The sequence below is a fragment of the Scyliorhinus torazame genome, chromosome 3 (assembly GCF_047496885.1).
Source record: "Scyliorhinus torazame isolate Kashiwa2021f chromosome 3, sScyTor2.1, whole genome shotgun sequence".
Classification (NCBI taxonomy): Eukaryota; Metazoa; Chordata; class Chondrichthyes; order Carcharhiniformes; family Scyliorhinidae; genus Scyliorhinus; species Scyliorhinus torazame.
The window spans coordinates 147,759,512-147,778,955 of NC_092709.1; the positions used below are offsets into that span (position 1 = coordinate 147,759,512).

The 19,444-nt window shown below is 46.7% G+C and overlaps 1 protein-coding gene across 1 annotated transcript in view; it reads right to left on the bottom strand.

Annotated features, from left to right (window-relative positions):
* The window catches only part of LOC140408747 (cytokine-dependent hematopoietic cell linker-like), a 314,639-nt gene that overhangs the window by 169,190 nt on the left and 126,005 nt on the right, over nt 1–19,444 (bottom strand). The window contains exon 5 of the mRNA XM_072496381.1: nt 11,527–11,570. Within this exon, the coding sequence (XP_072352482.1) occupies nt 11,527–11,570 (44 nt within the window). The remainder of the gene's footprint in view (nt 1–11,526; nt 11,571–19,444) is intronic.

Below are 19,444 nucleotides of genomic sequence, written 5' to 3' on the forward strand. Positions count from 1 at the left end.
GGATGCCGACCTGCACAGGCTGCTGGATGCCGTGGAGGTGAGACAGGACATCCTGTCCCCCAAGGGGGTTAGAGAACCAGCAACAGGGCCGCCAATGCTGCCTGGGAGGGCCGGCAATGCCCACTGACCTCCCCCACACCCCATTCCCCCCATGTGTCGATGGCTGGCATCTCACTGCACACCCACCCGCCAAGCATAATACTAGCACACCCTGGCATCCACCAGCACAATGCACCCATGTCCCCAGCAGTGTGCTCTCACATATCGCCTGCCAGAGACCTCACCTCCCCCCAACCGATGCATAAGGCGTGAGGCTCATGGATGCCCTTTCTTTGCCCCCGCATGAGAATCTGCCGCATAAGGGGCGGGAACGGGCCTAGGCGGGCAGCGGGCTGCTGGACATCAGAGTCCTCACTCCCTATGAAGAATGGACTCTAGACGTCCCGAGGTTGACCGAGGATAGAGCAATTAACAACAGCGAGGTTGGTCTGCGTCACTGAGGTGAGGATCTATTGCTCTTTCAACCAGATGACCTGTCTCCAGTGAGTTGTGCATGTCAGACAAAATGATCCTTCCTTCTCATTGACCGCATGTCCTTTCTCTCACAGGATCTCCATCGGATGGGGCTGGGCCATCCCCCCTCCCCCCCCCCCCCCCCCATCCCCATCCCCACCCAAGAAAACACCTTGGAAGAGAGCCACCATCGATGCGTCACAGCTATCTCCACCACCCTCCAGCAGCACAGAGACACACACCTTGGTGGACAAGATTATTGGACAGGCTTGTGGGGCACATTCTGGTGCGCACCACAAAGTTGGTGATGCACATCAGGTCGAGGCAGAAACATCCAAGGAAGTCAGCAATTGGGAGCATTTAAAAGCAGCTTCCCCTTGTTAGCAGCGAGCTGCTGAGGCACGGGTCCAGCGAATCAGATGGTGAGACAGCCAGTAATGGCAAGAAGTTTGTGGGGGCTCATTTTCGGCACTAAGTCCCATTAAATATGGGCTGCGACCTCACCACCGTGGCCATCAAGAAACAACCCTCCAATTGTGGCCAAAATGTTTCCATTAAATCGCGCCATAAATCTGGGGCAGAATTTACCGTCTGTTCACGCCGGCGGTACATTCCGCTTCCACCGACCGTGCACAGGTTTCCCGGTGATGAAGGGTGAAGACAACGGGAAATCATCGTGTGACGAGACAATCCCGCTGGTGGGCCCTCTCCGCCGCTGAAAAAAACGCGGTGTGTTGCCCGGTAAATCCCACCCGTAATATCTTCACGTTTGTTGATGACATAAAGCTTGGTGGGAATGTGAGCTGTGTGGAGAGGGCAAGAGTTTTCTGTCCATTAACCAATCCTCAGTCCATGAGAATATATTAGCCCCAATCCCATGTGCTCTAATATTTTTTGCTATCTTCCTGTGTGGGAACATATCAAAAGCCTTCTGAAGGAGATTTGGAAAGATAAAGTGAGTGACCAAGAAAATGGCAGAATTTTGAGAATTATTGATGCCCAAAGGAACCTGTGTGTGTCCTTGTTCATAAGTCACTGAAAGCTAGCAGGCAGGTGCAGCAAGCAATTAGGAAGGCAAATGGTGTGTTGGCTTTTATTGCAAGAGGATTTGAGTATAGGAGTGAAGGTGTCTTGTTGCAATTGTTTGGAGCCTTGATAAGACTTCACCTGGAATATTGTGTACAGTTTTGGATTCCATGGGCTGGATTCTCCGCCCCGCCGCGCCACATTTCTGTTTCACCCCGCTGTCGGGATGCTCCATTACGCCGGCTAGTCAATGGGGTTTCCCATTGTGGGGCAGCCCACGCCATCGGGAAACCCCTGGGCTGCCGGCAAAATGGAGCATCCCGCCGCCGGTGGAGAATCCAGCCCCATATCTAAGGAAGGATATACTTGTCATTGAGGGAGTGCTACAAAGGTTAACCAAACTGATTCCTGGGATGGCAGGATTGCTCTATGAGGAGAGTTTGAGGAGACTGGGCTTAGAAGAATAAGAGGTGATCTCATTGAAGCGTACAAAATCCTTACAGGGCTCAACAGCATAGATGCAGGAAGGATGTTTCCCTGGGCTGTGGTGTGTCTAGAATGAGGGGCCACAGCCTCCAAATAAGAAGTAGGACTAAGATGAGGAGGAACCTATTCACTCAAAGGGTGTTGAATCTTTAGAATTCTCTATCCCAGAGGACTGTGGGAGTTCAGTTATTGAGCATGCTTTAGATAGAGATCGGTAGATTTCAAGATATTAAAGATAGCAAGGGATATGGGGATAGTGTAAGAAATTGACATTGAGGTAAAAGATTAGTCATGATCTAGTTGAATGGTGAAGAAGGCTATAGAGTTCGAATGGCCTATTCCTCCTCCTACATCATATGTTCCTATGTTTAAAGGGTACTTTTACCAGTAGTTACTAAACTTAACTTTTTGTGACAGTTCAGTGAGCAATTAATGAGCAAATAGAGCAACAAATACAGTTAATGGAGACTGACTGCCCTTGACATCAGACAGCATTTGACTGAATGTGGCAAGTTATTGCAAAAACCTCCACTGATTGGAGTCATACATAGCACACAGGAAGATGATTGTGGTTGTTGAAGGCCAATTATTTCAGCCACAGGACATCACTGCAAGAGTTCCTCCCTCAGCATAGTGTCCGAGGCTTATCCATCTTCACCTGTTTCATCAATGAACTACCTGCCATCACTTTAAAAAAAATAAATTTAGAGTACCCAATTAATTTTTTCCAATTAAGGGGCAATTTAGCGTGGCTAATCTACCTACCCTGCACATCTTTGGGTTGTGGGAGCGAAACCCATGCAAACACGGGGAGAATGTGCAAACTCCACACGGACAGTGACTCAGAGCCGGGATTGAACCTGGGACCTCGGCACTGAGAGGCAGCAGGGCTAACCCACTGCGCCACCGTGCTGTCCACCTTCCACCATAAAGTCAGAAGTGGGGATGTTGATTGTTGGTTGTACAGTTTGCCATTCATGGCTCCTCAGGTATTGAACAGTCCGTGTCCATATGCAGCAAGATCTGGACAAATTGGGCTGATAAGTGACAAATGACATTTGTGTCAAACAAGTGCTGGGCAACGATCATCTCCAGCAAGAGAGAATCTAACCATCTCCCTTTGACATTACCATCGCTGAATTCCCACTGTCAACATCCTGGGGATTACCATTGACCAAAAACTGAGCTGGACCAGCCATATAAATACTATGACTACAAGAGCAGGTCGGAGGCTGGGAATTCTGTGGCGAGTAACTTGCTCCCTGGCTCCTCCTCAAAGTCTGTTCACCATCAAGGAGGCACAAATCAGGAATGTGATAGAATACAGTCCACTTGACTGGATGGGTGCAGCTCCAACAACACACAAGAGGTTCGACACAGTCCAAGTCAAAGCAGTCCACTTGATCAGCACCTCACTTGCCACCTTAGAATTCACTTCCTCCACCACCAAAGCACAGTGACGTAGTGTGTACCATCCACAAGGTGCACTGCAGCAACTCCCCAAGGCTCCTTCAACCATACCTTACAAACCCATAAAGTCTACCACATAGAAGGACAGGGGCAGAAGATGCATGGGAATACCATCACTTGGCCACACGTTAACCTGACTTAGAACTATATCACAGATTCTTCACTGGGTCAAAATCCTGGAACTTCTCCCCTAACAGCACTGTGGAAAAATCTACACCACGTGGGCTGCGATGGTTCAAGAAGATGGCTCACCACCATCTCCTCAAGGTCAATTATAGATAAGCCACAAATGTTGATCGCCAGCGATTCTCACATACTATGAAATAATAAAAAGAATTCCTGAAATTCATGGAAAGAATAAGGCCACGATATTGTTCTTGCAAAAATAACCGTGGAGCGGTTGCAAATCAGCTAGCAACTTAGGACCATTAGGTGCCAGATCTACCCGAATGGGGGCAGAGACCCATAGCACGAGATTAGCCGGGTGTTTCCCAGTGCTTGGAGCGCCAAAGATTTAATGATCATCCGGGTAGATTGGGGGCCTCAGCCAGGAACACCCCGACAAGGTTGCACTGAGCCCCGTTTTCTGCACCGCCCACCAGAACTCCTCTGTGCAGCGGGTGATTGGGGCGCCATATGTAAATGGCGTCCCAATCTCATGAGTCGCCGACATGACCCCGAACTCCGCCCCACAAGCCCCAAATCACCATAAGTGGGTCCCCGGGCCCTTCCGCACCCGCACAGAGCACCACCTGGCCCTATCACTACTGCACAAAAAATGCCAGCTGGCACCACCAGCCTGGTACCCTGGCAGTACCCCTGCCAGCTGGCAGTGCCAGCTGGGCACCTTAGCAGTTCCAGGCTGGCACTGCCAGGGTGTCAAGTTGGTGTCAGCAGTGCCAGGGTACCACACTGCCCAGAGGGTATTCATTTGGGGCCTCCAAATCCCATGCGAGCTCCCCACAAGTTCCCATTTGTGGAGACCAGTACAGATCAGTGCTTGCCATAGGTCTCCAAGGCAAGGTAGTTAGGTCCCATGCCTTGGTTAGATCTCAGGAATGCATATTATTGTGAGACTAGCTGTCTCACTCTAATATGCAGGTTTTCCACAAAGTGATCCCGCCCACAATAGGTGGGGTTCACATTACCACATCTTGCGAGATCGCGTAAGGTCTCAAAAAGCGTGGCTAGCCAGGTAGATCCCGGAAGTGGGATCTCCCGGCTTCTATTGGCTGCACCATGCTGCTTTTCAAGCGCAACGCGACCAGTAGATCCTGCCCAGGGTCTTTGGAATTTCAGCGAGGGCAAGTCCAGTCTGCCGGTAATAGCCACTCTGAGGAAGTCACGGGCCAATATTTCCCAACAAGGATGGAGGGAAGGAAAAAAAGCTGAGTAATCACAGAATACACTTCATGGCAGTGGGAAAATAAGAACTGCAGAGGCTTGATAGTTGGCACTCTGCTGGAGGGTGCAGAGGGAACCTAAATGATTTGGGGAGGGGGAGGTATTAATTTCTAATTACACATCAGACACTTCTTTAAAAGTACTTTTTTAAGCACCATTTTGTATTTGCAAAGGCTCCATATTCTTCCTTACTTAGAAGACAAGCTGTTGACCTACTCTGAGATCACTCATCACATATCAATTGGTTGCGTTTTCTCTTACAGGGGGATCTATATCATCTGCTCAGTACCTGCCCACCCAGCAATGGTCAGGTCACTAACTCAGTGGCTGCGATATTGCGCCTACGGCAAATGGCAATGTGAGTGCAAAATCTCACGAGAGACCACAAATGTGAATCTCGCCAGCAAGATCTCAACGCGATTGTCCCTTCTCCCACCAGTGATACATTACCATGTCATTCGTGCACTTCCTCGCTGTATTGTCCCTCACATTTGACATCTCCCCTTGCCGCCGTAGGCGAGGTTTACAACAGGTCTGGAACAATGTGAACCAGGCAAAGAGACTATGCCAGGCGTTCACAGGTAAGGACAGCCCCCAGGGGGGAGAGGGACATGTCTAGGCAGTACCCTGGCACTGCCCTTGAATCTTTGGAAAGTCATGTTGCCAGCAGGCGGACCAGCTCCACAGATGTGACGACATGGGACAAATCAAAGCGTTGTAAGATATGGCAAAAAAAGCTAGCAGTGCAACAGATGTGCTGCATACCGTTTTTCTCGCGTGAGTCAGCACTTTGGGAAAAAAAAGAAAATTGTGCCACACTAGTGGAATATGGATTGAATTAGATTGAATCAGAGCTTTATTGACTATTAATTTTTGGACCATCATAATCAAATATATAGGCCCACCAACATCATCAAAACACTGCTGTATTGGCTCATGCATTGCTGCTTGTAGATCTTGCTGCATGTAAAAGTGCATTGGTGGGCCATAGGATATAATCCCCAGACTGGGATTTCAACAGTAACACATTCATTGATGGGTACTAAGTCTAGCTGATCTGGAACTCAACAGCTTTTAATTTCAGTGCGTCACCCTGTCAGACCTGGTGCAATTTGTTGCACTTTCACCTCTGACCTAGAATTGTCCTCTCCGGAAATTGGAGCCCATAATCTAGTTTGTGATTACTGCAGTATTGAGGGAGTGCTGCAATATTGGAAGTGCCATCTTTCAGTTAAAATGAGGCCCTCTCTTTCTCAGGCGAACATAAAAGATACCATGTCACCATTTCAAAGAAGTGGTGGGGGGGTCGGGGTGCATGATTCTCTCTGTGCCTGAGCCAATATTCATCCCACAATCAACACCTAAGAACAGATTTGCTGGTCATTACCTCATTGCTGTTTGTAGGAACTTGCTCTGTGCAAATTACCTGTTATGTTTTCAGCAGCGGCGACACTTCAAAATGAGTACTTCATTGCTTTTGGGGTGTGTACTTTGGGACGTTCCAAGGTGGTGGAAAGCACTATATAAATGCAAATATTCCTGTTTAAGGAAAGGTGAAGGGCTGAAGTGTTGGTTGCTGCTGTTTCCCCCCAGATTCTGCCTGACCTGCTGGGTTTTTACAGCTGCTTCTGTTTTCATTATCATCTTTCTGGCATCTGTTCTCTTTCACAGAACACCTATTGCCTGGACAGTTTGCAAAGTCAAATCTGCAGAGCAGGTCATTGAGAATGAGATGAAAGTTCAAGCAGAAGCACAATAGATGTTACTGAGATCACAAAAAACAATTAACAGTTAATTGAACTGTCAAAGACTGACACCAGCCATGCACTCTTGAACCACTCCACCTTTGCAGAGTTTATAGCACCCGTGAGACTGGACAAATCTGCTTATACTGTAGATTACCTGAACAGGTATATATCATTGTCACTTAGTAATGAACATTAGCATGCATGACTTGGCCCTCAGAATGCTACAATAATGAGACATCATTACACTTCCGTATCATTGGACAGATGCACTCCAGAAAAATCACATTTCCCTCACCATATTGATGCTTGTAATGACTACATGATTGTGATTTCCGATATCTGATGGTGAAAGGAAAGGTTCTCCGGCACCAATGTAAATCTGGAAAACATGTGTCGAGGAATATGGCAATGTGGGGAAAAGAGCCAATTCTCAATTCACCACAATCTAATTGGTAAACCAATGGTCTGCCAAATGTCACCAGTCAACAAGTCACAATTCCTATACAACAATTCATGTTAACCAGAAACAGGGAGAATTCAAGAGTTCCCAATTAACAATGTAAATTGGGCCTTAGACAAATAGAAATATTTTCATTTGAGATTGATTGGCAAATTTTCCACACTTTAAATGTTCCACATTTTCTCACCCCTTTCCCTGTTTGCACCTCTCATGGCCTCAGCTAGTTACCCATTCTTCATTTCTTTAACATCTTTAAATGTTTAGCTTCTATAAATTCCAGGTTAATCCCCAGGTGGACTATTTAGTTTAATTCTGGGCTCTGAACAGCAGTAAAGATGCCAAACTCTTAGAGAGAGTGCAGAGGAGATTTAATAGAATGGCATTAATGGAATTAAAGTCTTCAGTTTTATGGAGGGAAAAAGAAAAGCTCCAGGGGGCAGGGGGGTGGGCACGGGAGCAAGAGGTCAGAAGGTGAGAGCATTGAGGGAGAACTAGGGAATAGGGACAGTGTGGCTCTGAGGCAGAGCAGACGGGGAGAAGTTGCTGAACACAGCGGGTCTGGTGGCCTGAAGTGCATATGTTTTAATGCAAGGAGCATTACGGGTAAGGCAGATGAACTTAGAGCTTGGATTACTACTTGGAACTATGATGTTGTTGCCATTACAGAGACCTGGTTGAGGGAAGAGCAGGATTGGCAGCTAAACGTTCCAGGATTTAGATGTTTCAGGCGGGATAGAGGGGGATGTAAAAGGGGAGGCGGAGTTGCGCTACTTGTTCGGGGGAATATCACAGCTATACTGCGAGAGGACACCTCAGAGGGCAGTGAGGCTATATGGGGAGAGATCAGGAATAAGAAGGGTGCAGTCACAATGTTGGGGGTATACTACAGGCCTCCCAACAGCCAGCGGGAGATAGAGGAGCAGATAGGTAGACAGATTTTGGAAAAGAGTAAAAACAACATGGTTGTGGTGATGGGAGACTTCAACTTCCCCAATATTGACTGGGACTCACTTAGTGCCAGGGGCTTAGACGGTGCGGAGTTTGTAAGGAGCATCCAGGAGGGCTTCTTAAAACAATATGTAGACAGTCCAACTAGGGAAGGGGCGGTACTGGACCTGGTATTGGGGAATGAGCCCGGCCAGGAGGTAGATGTTTCAGTAGGGGAGCATTTCGGTAACAGTGACCACAATTCAGTAAGTTTTAAAGTACTGGTGGACAAGGATAAGAGTGGTCCGAGGATGAATGTGCTAAATTGGGGGAAGGCTAATTATAACAATATTAGGCGGGAACTGAAGAACATAGATTGGGGGCGGATGTTTGAGGGCAAATCAACATCTGACATGTGGGAGGCTTTCAAGTGTCAGTTGAAAGGAATACAGGACCGGCATGTTCCTGTGAGGAAGAAAGATAAATACGGCAATTTTCGGGAACCTTGGATGACGAGTGATATTGTAGGCTTCGTCAAAAAGAAAAAGGAGGCATTTGTCAGGGCTAAAAGGCTGGGAACAGACGAAGCCTGTGTGGCATATAAGGAAAGTAGGAAGGAACTTAAGCAAGGAGTCAGGAGGGCTAGAAGGGGTCACGAAAAGTCATTGGCAAATAGGGTTAAGGAAAATCCCAAGGCTTTTTACACGTACATAAAAAGCAAGAGGGTAGCCAGGGAAAGGGTTTGCCCACTGAAGGATAGGCAAGGGAATCTATGTGTGGAGCCAGAGGAAATGGGCGAGGGACTAAATGAATACTTTGCCTCAGTATTCACCAAAGAGAAGGAATTGGTAGATGTTGAGTCTGGAGAAGGGGGTGTAGATAGCCTGGGTCACATTGTGATCCAAAAAGACGAGGTGTTGGGTGTCTTAAAAAATATTAAGGTAGATAAGTCCCCAGGGCCTGATGGGATCTACCCCAGAATACTGAAGGAGGCTGGAGAGGAAATTGCTGAGGCCTTGACAGAAATCTTTGGATCCTCGCTGTCTTCAGGGGATGTCCCGGAGGACTGGAGAATAGCCAATGTTGTTCCTCTGTTTAAGAAGGGTAGCAAGGATAATCCCGGGAACTACAGGCCGGTGAGCCTTACTTCAGTGGTAGGGAAATTACTGGAGAGAATTCTTAGAGACAGGATCTACTCCCATTTGGAAACAAATGGACGTATTAGTGAGAGGCAGCACGGTTTTGTGAAGGGGAGGTCGTGTCTCACTAACTTGATAGAGTTTTTCGAGGAGGTCACTAAGATGATTGATGCAGGTAGGGCAGTAGATGTTGTCTATATGGACTTCAGTAAGGCCTTTGACAAGGTCCCTCATGGTAGACTAGTACAAAAGGTGAAGTCACACGGGATCAGGGGTGAACTGGCAAGGTGGATACAGAACTGGCTAGGCCATAGAAGGCAGAGGGTAGCAATGGAGGGATGCTTTTCTAATTGGAGGGCTGTGACCAGTGGTGTTCCACAGGGATCAGTGCTGGGACCTTTGCTCTTTGTAGTATATATAAATGATTTGGAGGAAAATGTAACTGGTCTGATTAGTAAGTTTGCAGACGACACAAAGGTTCGTGGAATTGCGGATAGCGATGAGGACTGTCTGAGGATACAGCAGGATTTAGATTGTCTGGAGACTTGGGCGGAGAGATGGCAGATGGAGTTCAATCCGGACAAATGTGAGGTAATGCATTTTGGAAGGTCTAATGCAGGTAGGGAATATACAGTGAATGGTAGAACCCTCAAGAGTATTGAAAGTCAAAGAGATCTAGGAGTACAGGTCCACAGGTCATTGAAAGGGGCAACACAGGTGGAGAAGGTAGTCAAGAAGGCATACGGCATGCTTGCCTTCATTGGCCGGGGCATTGAGTATAAGAATTGGCAAGTCATGTTGCAGCTGTATAGAACCTTAGTTAGGCCACACTTGGAGTATAGTGTTCAATTCTGGTCGCCACACTACCAGAAGGATGTGGAGGCTTTAGAGAGGGTGCAGAAGAGATTTACCAGAATGTTGCCTGGTATGGAGGGCATAAGCTATGAGGAGCGATTGAATAAACTCGGTTTGTTCTCACTGGAACGAAGGAGGTTGAGGGGCGACCTGATAGAGGTATACAAAATTATGAGGGGCATAGACAGAGTGGATAGTCAGAGGCTTTTCCCCAGGGTAGAGGGGTCAATTACTAGGGGGCATAGGTTTAAGGTGAGAGGGGCAAGGTTTAGAGTAGATGTACGAGGCAAGTTTTTTACGCAGAGGGTAGTGGGTACCTGGAACTCGCTACTGGAGGAGGTAGTGGAAGCAGGGACGATAGGGACATTTAAGGGGCATCTTGACAAATATATGAATAGGATGGGAATAGAAGGATACGGACCCAGGAAGTGTAGAAGATTTTAGTTTAGTCGGGCAGTATGGTCGGCACGGACTTGGAGGGCCGAAGGGCCTGTTCCTGTGCTGTACATTTCTTTGTTCTTTGTTCTTTTGTTCATATAGCAAAGAAGATTAAGTGGAAGTTTAATGGAGGTATTCAAAGTCGCAAAGGTTTTCCAATAGAATACCTGAAAGGGTGGTGGAAGCAGGAAGCAGATTCAATAATAACTTTCAAAAAGGAATTGTATCAATTCTTGAAATGGAATAGTTTGAAGGGCAATAGGGAAAGGCCAGGCGACTCGGACCACTTCAAAGAGCTGGTATAGACATGAAGAGTACAAATTACCTCCTTTTCCACTTGATCATTATAAAAGCTCAGAGGGCCCCGAGAGGGTAAGTTAAACAGTATTTAATAAATCAATACAAAGTAAAGGCCGCCATGTAGCTTACTGTTCAAAGGTCTACTGATCATGCCGGTCCCAATCAGGGTGGGTTTTTCTTGGCAGATTTACGAGCTCCAGCTAGGTGGGATCTCTGCTGAGGGAGCTCGTATTCCACGAGTCCCAGAGAAGATCAATTGAAATGTCCCCGTGGGTCACATGAGGATTATTAAAACCATTCCATGATTATTCCTAATGCCTGACCCAAACTTACAGCCCTTACAAATATCCTGTTTTTCTTTGAAGCGGGTTACAGATCACTCAAATTATACTTCCTCTCTGTGCTTGAAGTATTTGTTTGTTATTCCTTTCCTTCACTCACTTTTACAACCTGTCCACTCAGTTACCATTTTTCAGTTCTTCTGTCTGCTCTCTTCACAGATGCTGTCTCACCTGTTATTTGTTTCCAGCACCTTCCATGTTTGTTTCAGGTTACCAGCTTTTGTAGTTTACTTTTTTTTTCACATCGAGTTTACTTTCTGCAGACCCTGAGGTTAACACCAAATTCATGCTTTGTTGTTATCAATCCAGCGCAAAATATTTACTGAATACTAATTCTTCACTGCTGTCTCCAAACAATTCATTCTTTTGGAAGGCACTGGACGTGTTTGTTCATAATGATTTTGGGAGAGATAACGTACCTGTTGCATGGTCTGTGAAACCTGTATGTAGTTGTGGCCTGGAGCTAGTAAAATACAAAAGAAATGCAATTAGCACATAAACTAGAAAGAAACTACAGTTACTCACTGTCAATTAGTTCTATTAAAACCCAGCAATAAAGACTAATCTTGTGAAAAGCCAGAGGTTCTGTGATGAAAGATAGATAATATCAGATGTACAATGGAACTGATTACCAGGCACTGGAGGTCAGTCTGATATCACTTGTTCTGCGTCACTGCCCGAGACAATGTTTTTAGTCTTAGATATATTCCAAGCTAAAAGAAGTGATTTCTAAAATAGAAAAGTAACAATAGAGGTTGGCTAATATCAGTTTAAGAATGGGATTAGAGGAACAACAGTTGGCTGTGGATGGCTATGCACCAAAGAATGAAGAGTTAAAACATGTGAGCGGATGATTATTTCGCAGTTTGGTTTGATTATTCATAGAGCATAGCATTTACAGTGCAGAAGGAGGCCATTCGGCCCATCGAGTCTGCACTGGCTCTTGGAAAGAGCCCCCTACCCAAGGTCCACACCTCCGCCCTATCCTCATAACCCAGTAACCCCACCCAACATTAAGGGCAATTTTGGACACTATGGGCAATTTAGCATGGTCAATCCACCTAACCCACACATCTTTGGACTGTGGGAGGAAACCGGAGCACCCGGAGTAAACCCACGCACACATGGGTAGAACGTGCAGACTCCGCACAGGCAGTGACCCAAGCCGGGAATCGAACCTGGGACCCTGGGGCTGTGAAGCAATTGTGCTATCCACAATGCTACCGTGCTGCCCATTACCTTTGGGATCAGGGAGTATTTATGCAAGACTTTGTGTTAAGGGTGTCATTGGACGGTTAGTTCATGTCTCAAATCTTTTTTCCTTTCTTATGCATTTACAGTGGAACGCTGAAAAAGTAATAGTGAAGGATGTGGGGTGATGATGTGAGCTATGGGTCTGAAATGGCAGAGCTGGTAGATGTGGAACTAGCGCATGGAAACAACTTATTTCTAACATTTGTTTCTGATGGCTGAGAGTGGTGAAATGATTACACTTCAAATTCTGTTGCTGCACTTAACAGTAGAACATAGAACATAGAACATAGAACGATACAGCGCAGTACAGGTCCTTCGGCCCACGATGTTGCACCGAAACAAAAGCCATCTAACCTACACTATGCCATTATCATCCATATGTTTATCCAATAAACTTTTAAATGCCCTCAATGTTGGTGAGTTCACTACTGTAGCAGGTAGGGCATTCCACGGCCTCACTACTCTTTGCGTAAAGAACCTACCTCTGACCTCTGTCCTATATCTATTACCCCTCAGTTTAAAGTTATGTCCCCTCGTGCCAGCCATATCCATCCGCGGGAGAAGGCTCTCACTGTCCACCCTATCCAACCCCCTGATCATTTTGTATGCCTCTATTAAGTCTCCTCTTAACCTTCTTCTCTCCAATGAAAACAACCTCAAGTCCATCAGCCTTTCCTCATAAGATTTTCCCTCCATACCAGGCAACATCCTGGTAAATCTCCTCTGCACCCGCTCCAAAGCCTCCACGTCCTTCCTATAATGCGGTGACCAGAACTGTTCGCAATACTCCAAATGCGGCCGTACCAGAGTTCTGTACAGCTCCAACATGACCTCCCGACTCCGGAACTCAATCCCTCTACCAATAAAGGCCAACACTCCATAGGCCTTCTTCACAACCCTATCAACCTGGATGGCAACTTTCAGGGATCTTTGTACATGGACACCTAGATCCCTCTGCTCATCCACACTTTCAAGAACTTTACCATTAGCCAAATATTCCGCATTCCTGTTATTCCTTCCAAAGTGAATCACCTCACACTTCTCTACATTAAACTCCATTTGCCACCTCTCAGCCCAGCTCTGCAGCTTATCTATGTCCCTCTGTAACCTGCTACATCCTTCCACACTATCGACAACACCACCGACTTTAGTATCGTCTGCAAATTTACTCACCCACCCTTCTGCGCCTTCCTCTAGGTCATTGATAAAAATGACAAACAGCAACGGCCCCAGAACAGATCCTTGTGGTACTCCACTTGTGACTGTACTCCATTCTGAACATATCCCATCAACCACCACCCTCTGTCTTCTTTCAGCTAGCCAATTTCTGATCCACATCTCTAAATCACCCTCAATCCCCAGCCTCCGTATTTTTTGCAATAGCCTATCGTGGGGAACCTTATCAAACGCTTTGCTGAAATCCATATACACATCAACTGCTCTCCCCTCGTCTACCTGTTCAGTCACCTTCTCAAAGAACTCAATAAGGTTTGTGAGGCATGACCTACCCTTCACAAAGCCATGCTGACTATCCCTGATCATATTATTCCTATCTAGATGATTATAAATCTTGTCTCTTATAATCCCCTCCAAGACTTTACCCACTACAGACATGAGGCTCACCGGTCTACAGTTGCCGGGGTTGTCTCTGCTCCCCTTTTTGAACAAAGGGACCACATTTGCTGTCCTCCAGTCCTCTGGCACTATTCCTGTAGCCAATGATGACATAAAAATCAAAGCCAAAGGTCCAGCAATCTCTTCCCTGGCCTCCCAGAGAACCCTAGGATAAATCCCATCAGGTCCCAGGGACTTATCTATTTTCAGCCTGTCCAGAATTGCCAACACCTCTTCCCTGTGTACCTCAATGCCATCTATTCTATTAGCCTGGGGCTCAGCATTCTCCTCCACAACATTATCTTTTTCCTGAGTGAATACTGACGAAAAATATTCATTTAGTATCTCGCCTATCTCTTCAGACTCCACACACAATTTCCCATCCCAGTCCTTGACTGGTCCTACTCTTTCCCTAGTCATTCGCTTATTCCTGACATACCTATAGAAAGCTTTTGGGTTTTCCTTGATCCTGCCTGCCAAATACTTCTCATGTCCCCTCCTTGCTCGTCTTAGCTCTCTCTTTAGATCCTTCCTCGCTACCTTGTAACTATCCATCGCCCCAACCGAAACTTCACACTTCATCTTCACATAGGCCTCCTTCTTCCTCTTAACAAGAGATTCCACTTCCTTGGTAAACCACGGTTCCCTCGCTCGACGCCTTCCTCCCTGTCTGACCGGTACATACTTATCAAGAACACGCAGTAGCTGATCCTTGAACAAGCCCCACTTATCCAGTGTGCCCAACACTTGCAGCCTACTTCTCCACCTTATCCCCCCCAAGTCACGTCTAATGGCATCATAATTGCCCTTCCCCCAGCTATAACTCTTGCCCTGCGGTGTATACTTATCCCTTTCCATCATTAACGTAAACGTCACCGAATTGTGGTCACTGTCCCCAAAGTGCTCTCCTACCTCCAAATCCAACACCTGGCCTGGTTCATTACCCAAAACCAAATCCAACGTGGCCTCGCCTCTTGTTGGCCTGTCAACATATTGTTTCAGGAAACCCTCCTGCACACACTGTACAAAAGACGACCCATCTATTGTACTCAAACTATATCTTTTCCAGTCAATATTTGGAAAGTTAAAGTCTCCCATAATAACTACCCTGTTACTTTCACTCATATCCAGAATCATCTTCGCCATCCTTTCCTCTACATCCCTAGAACTATTAGGAGGCCTATAAAAAAACTCCCAACAGGGTGACCTCTCCTTTCCTGTTTCTAACTTCAGCCCATACTACCTCGGAAGAAGAGTCCCCATCTAGCATCCTCTCCGCCACCGTAATACTGCTCTTGACTAGCAGCGCCACACCTCCCCCTCTTTTGTCTCCTTCTCTGAGCTTACTAAAACACCTAAACCCCGGAACCTGCAACATCCATTCCTGTCCCTGCTCTATCCATGTCTCCGAAATGGCCACAACATCGAAGTCCCAGGTACCAACCCATGCTGCCAGTTCCCCTACCTTGTTTCGTATACTCCTGGCATTGAAGTAGACACACTTCAAACCACCTACCTGAACACTGGCCCCCTCCTGCGACGTCAAATCTGTGCTCCTGACCTCTATACTCTCATTCTCCCTTACCCTAAAACTACAATCCAGGTTCCCATGCCCCTGCTGCATTAGTTTAAACCCCCCCAAAGAGCACTAACAAATCTCCCCCCCAGGATATTTGTACCCCTCAGGTTCAGATGTAGACCATCCTGTCTGTAGAGGTCCCACCTTCCCCAGAAAGAGCCCCAGTTATCCAAAAATCTGAATCCCTCCCGCCTGCACCATCCCTGTAGCCACGTGTTTAAATGCTCTCTCTCCCTATTCCTCATCTCACTATCACGTGGCACGGGCAAAAACCCAGAGATAACAACTCTGTTTGTTCTAGTTCTGAGCTTCCATCCTAGCTCCCTGAAAGCCTGCCTGACATCCTTGTCCCCTTTCCTACCTATGTCGTTAGTGCCAATGTGGACCACGACTTGGGGCTGCTCCCCCTCCCCCCTAAGGACCCGGAAAACACGATCCGAGTAATCATGTATTCCATGGTTCAGAAAGATTAGGGATCTGTAAAGCAAACGGCTTTTGAACACTTGTTTGGATTAATTTGACGGAGTAAATCTCTGATATTTACAGCTACACTACCTGTTTAAAATTACGACTGGTCCACCAGTGGTGCAGGGAAACTTGTCTCCCCTCAATGGTTATGTCGGAGAAAATTGCAAGTTTGCCATTTTTGTTTTTACATTCAAATAGTATCAAATAGGGGGATTCAGTTCTGATTCAGCTGCCCCACATTTACAGTCCTTCCTCATATAGGCCAATAGACCTCATGCTCTGCTTCATATTACCTCGCCCAGTGGAATCCATACCTCAAATTAAGTTGGCTTGCTTCCCTTTAGTCTGGGCTCCCTGTGGAAATGGTTTCACTTCATTGCTTGGCCAGCTTGTAAAATGTTATTCTGATGAGGTAATTTGCTGCTTATGTCCCCATGTGTTTTATATTGCACGTACCAAATGCGATCTTTAGATTAATAGCAAGTCAAAGTAATATTTTAAGTTTACAGTGTTTGAAAACTGAGTTAGCACAGAACATTGCAGTTTGACAACATAGATCAAGCACCTGGGCAATACATGGTAGCCTGACAAGGCTTACAGCCGGTTATGGGCAAGACTGGTCCATTGCAATAACCTCTCTACTGTATTAAACTGACCAGAGCTTTTTTCTCCCTGGTGGGAGGCCGACTCTACCATCGCAAAGTGCTTTCCCCACCTCTACGGATGAAGTAGGCAGATTATACTCACTATCCACCCACTCTCCAGGTACAGTGATTCTGAAGAGAAAGCAGCATTTAATGAAAGGCTTTGTGCAGGAAATGTACTTTCATGGTGTTAAATATATATCAATGTGCTTATAACAGTAGTTGGAAACCTGCCACGTGAACTACAGAAAAAGTCCAATAAATTATAATGAGTTCAAAACGAGTGGGGTTTATAATAGTAGTGAGAATTTTTTGGGGGGCCTGGTAGCCTTGAGCTTCTCATTACCATCCTTCACTTGGGCTGGAAAGTAATCTTCATTTTAGGGCCAGTAATCACCATTAAATCCCTGCCTGAAACAATGAGTTGTAAAATAAAGTGCAGTTTAGCAAATATTGCCATTTTGGACTGCAACGTCCCTCTCAACCTTAGCATTCCTTAACTGTAAAGCTAGATGATTCCTTGATTTGTGTGACCAGAAAGAATAATAAAATGATATCATTGTAGATTAATGAAGAAAGATGCAGTGTGATAAATCAAATGGAGGTTAATCTTTTACAATACAGTAAGAAAATATTTGGGTGCCAGAATTCTGTGAATGGTGATGTCGGCTATCGATTTATTTGCAATGGATGTGACTCAATTTACAAAATAAACAACAATACCCACACAACTCAACGTTTTTAAAACACAGCTGATAATCTTTTCCACATACTTCGAAATAAGTGCAGCATTTTTGTTCATGTTCAATTTCTAGAGGGAAAAATACATTGAAAGAGCTGAAGAGAAACAATCAAATAGAGCTGGGGGGGGATTCTCCGTCCAGCGATGACAGAATTGGGACATGCGATTGGGTGGAGTCATGTGTGAGCCATAAATTGTGGCTGGCATCGAGCTCCCAACGGAATGCCATGCTCCGATGCCTCGACAGGGACGTCAGTGCATTCTACTCTGCACGTATAGGAAACGCCATTGACATATCATTAACGTGCCCTCCCTGGTATTATCCGGGGCCTCTGCGATGCTCCACCTCCGGCAGGAGGAATTACCGATGGCGAGTTTCACTTGTGGTTTCAAAATTCGGGAAACATGCGCCATGGTTGCTGAGGAAGAGATGAGGTAGGAGATTTTCCCAGCGGTGCGACTGTGGGCTGCCGGTCCTGCTGTTGGCTTGGCTGGCTGGGAGGGGGGAGGGGTGCACCTGCTAAGGTCGGGGAGAGTATTGGGAGGTGACCAGTAGGCTTACATTAACACTGCAATGAAGTTACTGTGAAAAGCCCCTAGTCGCCATATTCCGGCACCTGTTCGAGTACACAGAGGAAGAATTCCAAATGTCCAATTCACCTAACAGCATGTTTTTCAGGACTAGCGGGAAGAAACTGGAGCACCTGGAAGAAACCCACGCAGACACGGGGAGAATGTGCAGACTCCGCAAAGACAGTGACCCAAGCCGAGAATCGAATCTGGGACCTTGGCGCTCTGAAGCAACAGTGCTAACCACTGTGCTACCTTGCTTCGCATGCTGCCTCTGCATCAGCAACTACCCTCTCTCCGGGCCCACTGACCAGGTCCAGTAACGGCCACCATGCAGTGGTGGAGGGCTGCAAGCCCGGCAGTCCCCCTCCGGTCTTATCTCTCTCTCTCGGCGGTTGTCTCCTGGGGGGAAACAGATAATGCACAGTGTGAGGCACTCGGATGTGGGCAGCACAAGGGGTGGGCAGCTATAGGCCTTTGTGCCATAGGCACCCGGCCATGACGGCCGGTATAGGTGCTGGCATGTGATGCAGAGTGGGGAGCGGGCACACTGCCGGCGGGTGGAGTTTGTTCGTCCTCTGGGTGTGGGTGGGGATTAAGGGTGTGTGGGACAGGGGTCGGTGCCAGGGGCACAGTGCTACTTATTCACTCTGGCCACCCTGAGGAGGCCGTGCAGCTTCTTCCGGCACTGCTGACCAGTCCTGGTGGTGGGGCCCACGGCGCCCACGGGCTCTAACACCTTTCGCTCTGTGGGCCAAAAGGCATGGCAGTAAGCAGGCATTGGACCTGTCACCCATGCCTTTCCGTGTAATTTTTGGACAAACACTACACGGTAGCAGCAGAGCAAACTGTTGTTTCAATAGTTGCTTCACTGCCAGCATTCTCAAGTTGCTCTCTAGTTTAGAATGAGACCCCCTTTAAGTTAACGTCTGTGGTATAACCATGGACACATGCTAACACTGGCGACATTGGTGCAGAAAGACCCACTTTGGCACTGGGTTCAGGACGCGAAGTGCATTAGGAATGCTGGCTGAATTACAGAACTCAAGTGAAGAAGACTAAGCAGAGGTAGCAGAGGAGTAATGGAAACTTGCTGGGCAGAGAATCAGACCAAGTCCTCTGTTTGCTGCTGAGCCAAGGTATTGGAAGACAGGTGATAGAGCCTGCAAACAAAACAAGTCAGATACCTAAGCACCATCATTTTATTGAGTCATTTGGGAATGTGCAAAGTCTGGCTGTGACTGTGGAGAAGTCTACTACCCACGTTTGACCAGTGTTACATGACCAATAAATGGAACGATAATGTAATTGGATTGTGTGTCAATTGTGGAGCTCTGACGTCCAACTTCAGTTTTTCTCATCTATTTCCTGACCAGGTCTAAGGAGGAGTCAATCTCCAATGTACAGGAGTCTGTCATGCACAGACTGGGGAATTGAATTGAGAGAAAACGGTTTCACATACTTAA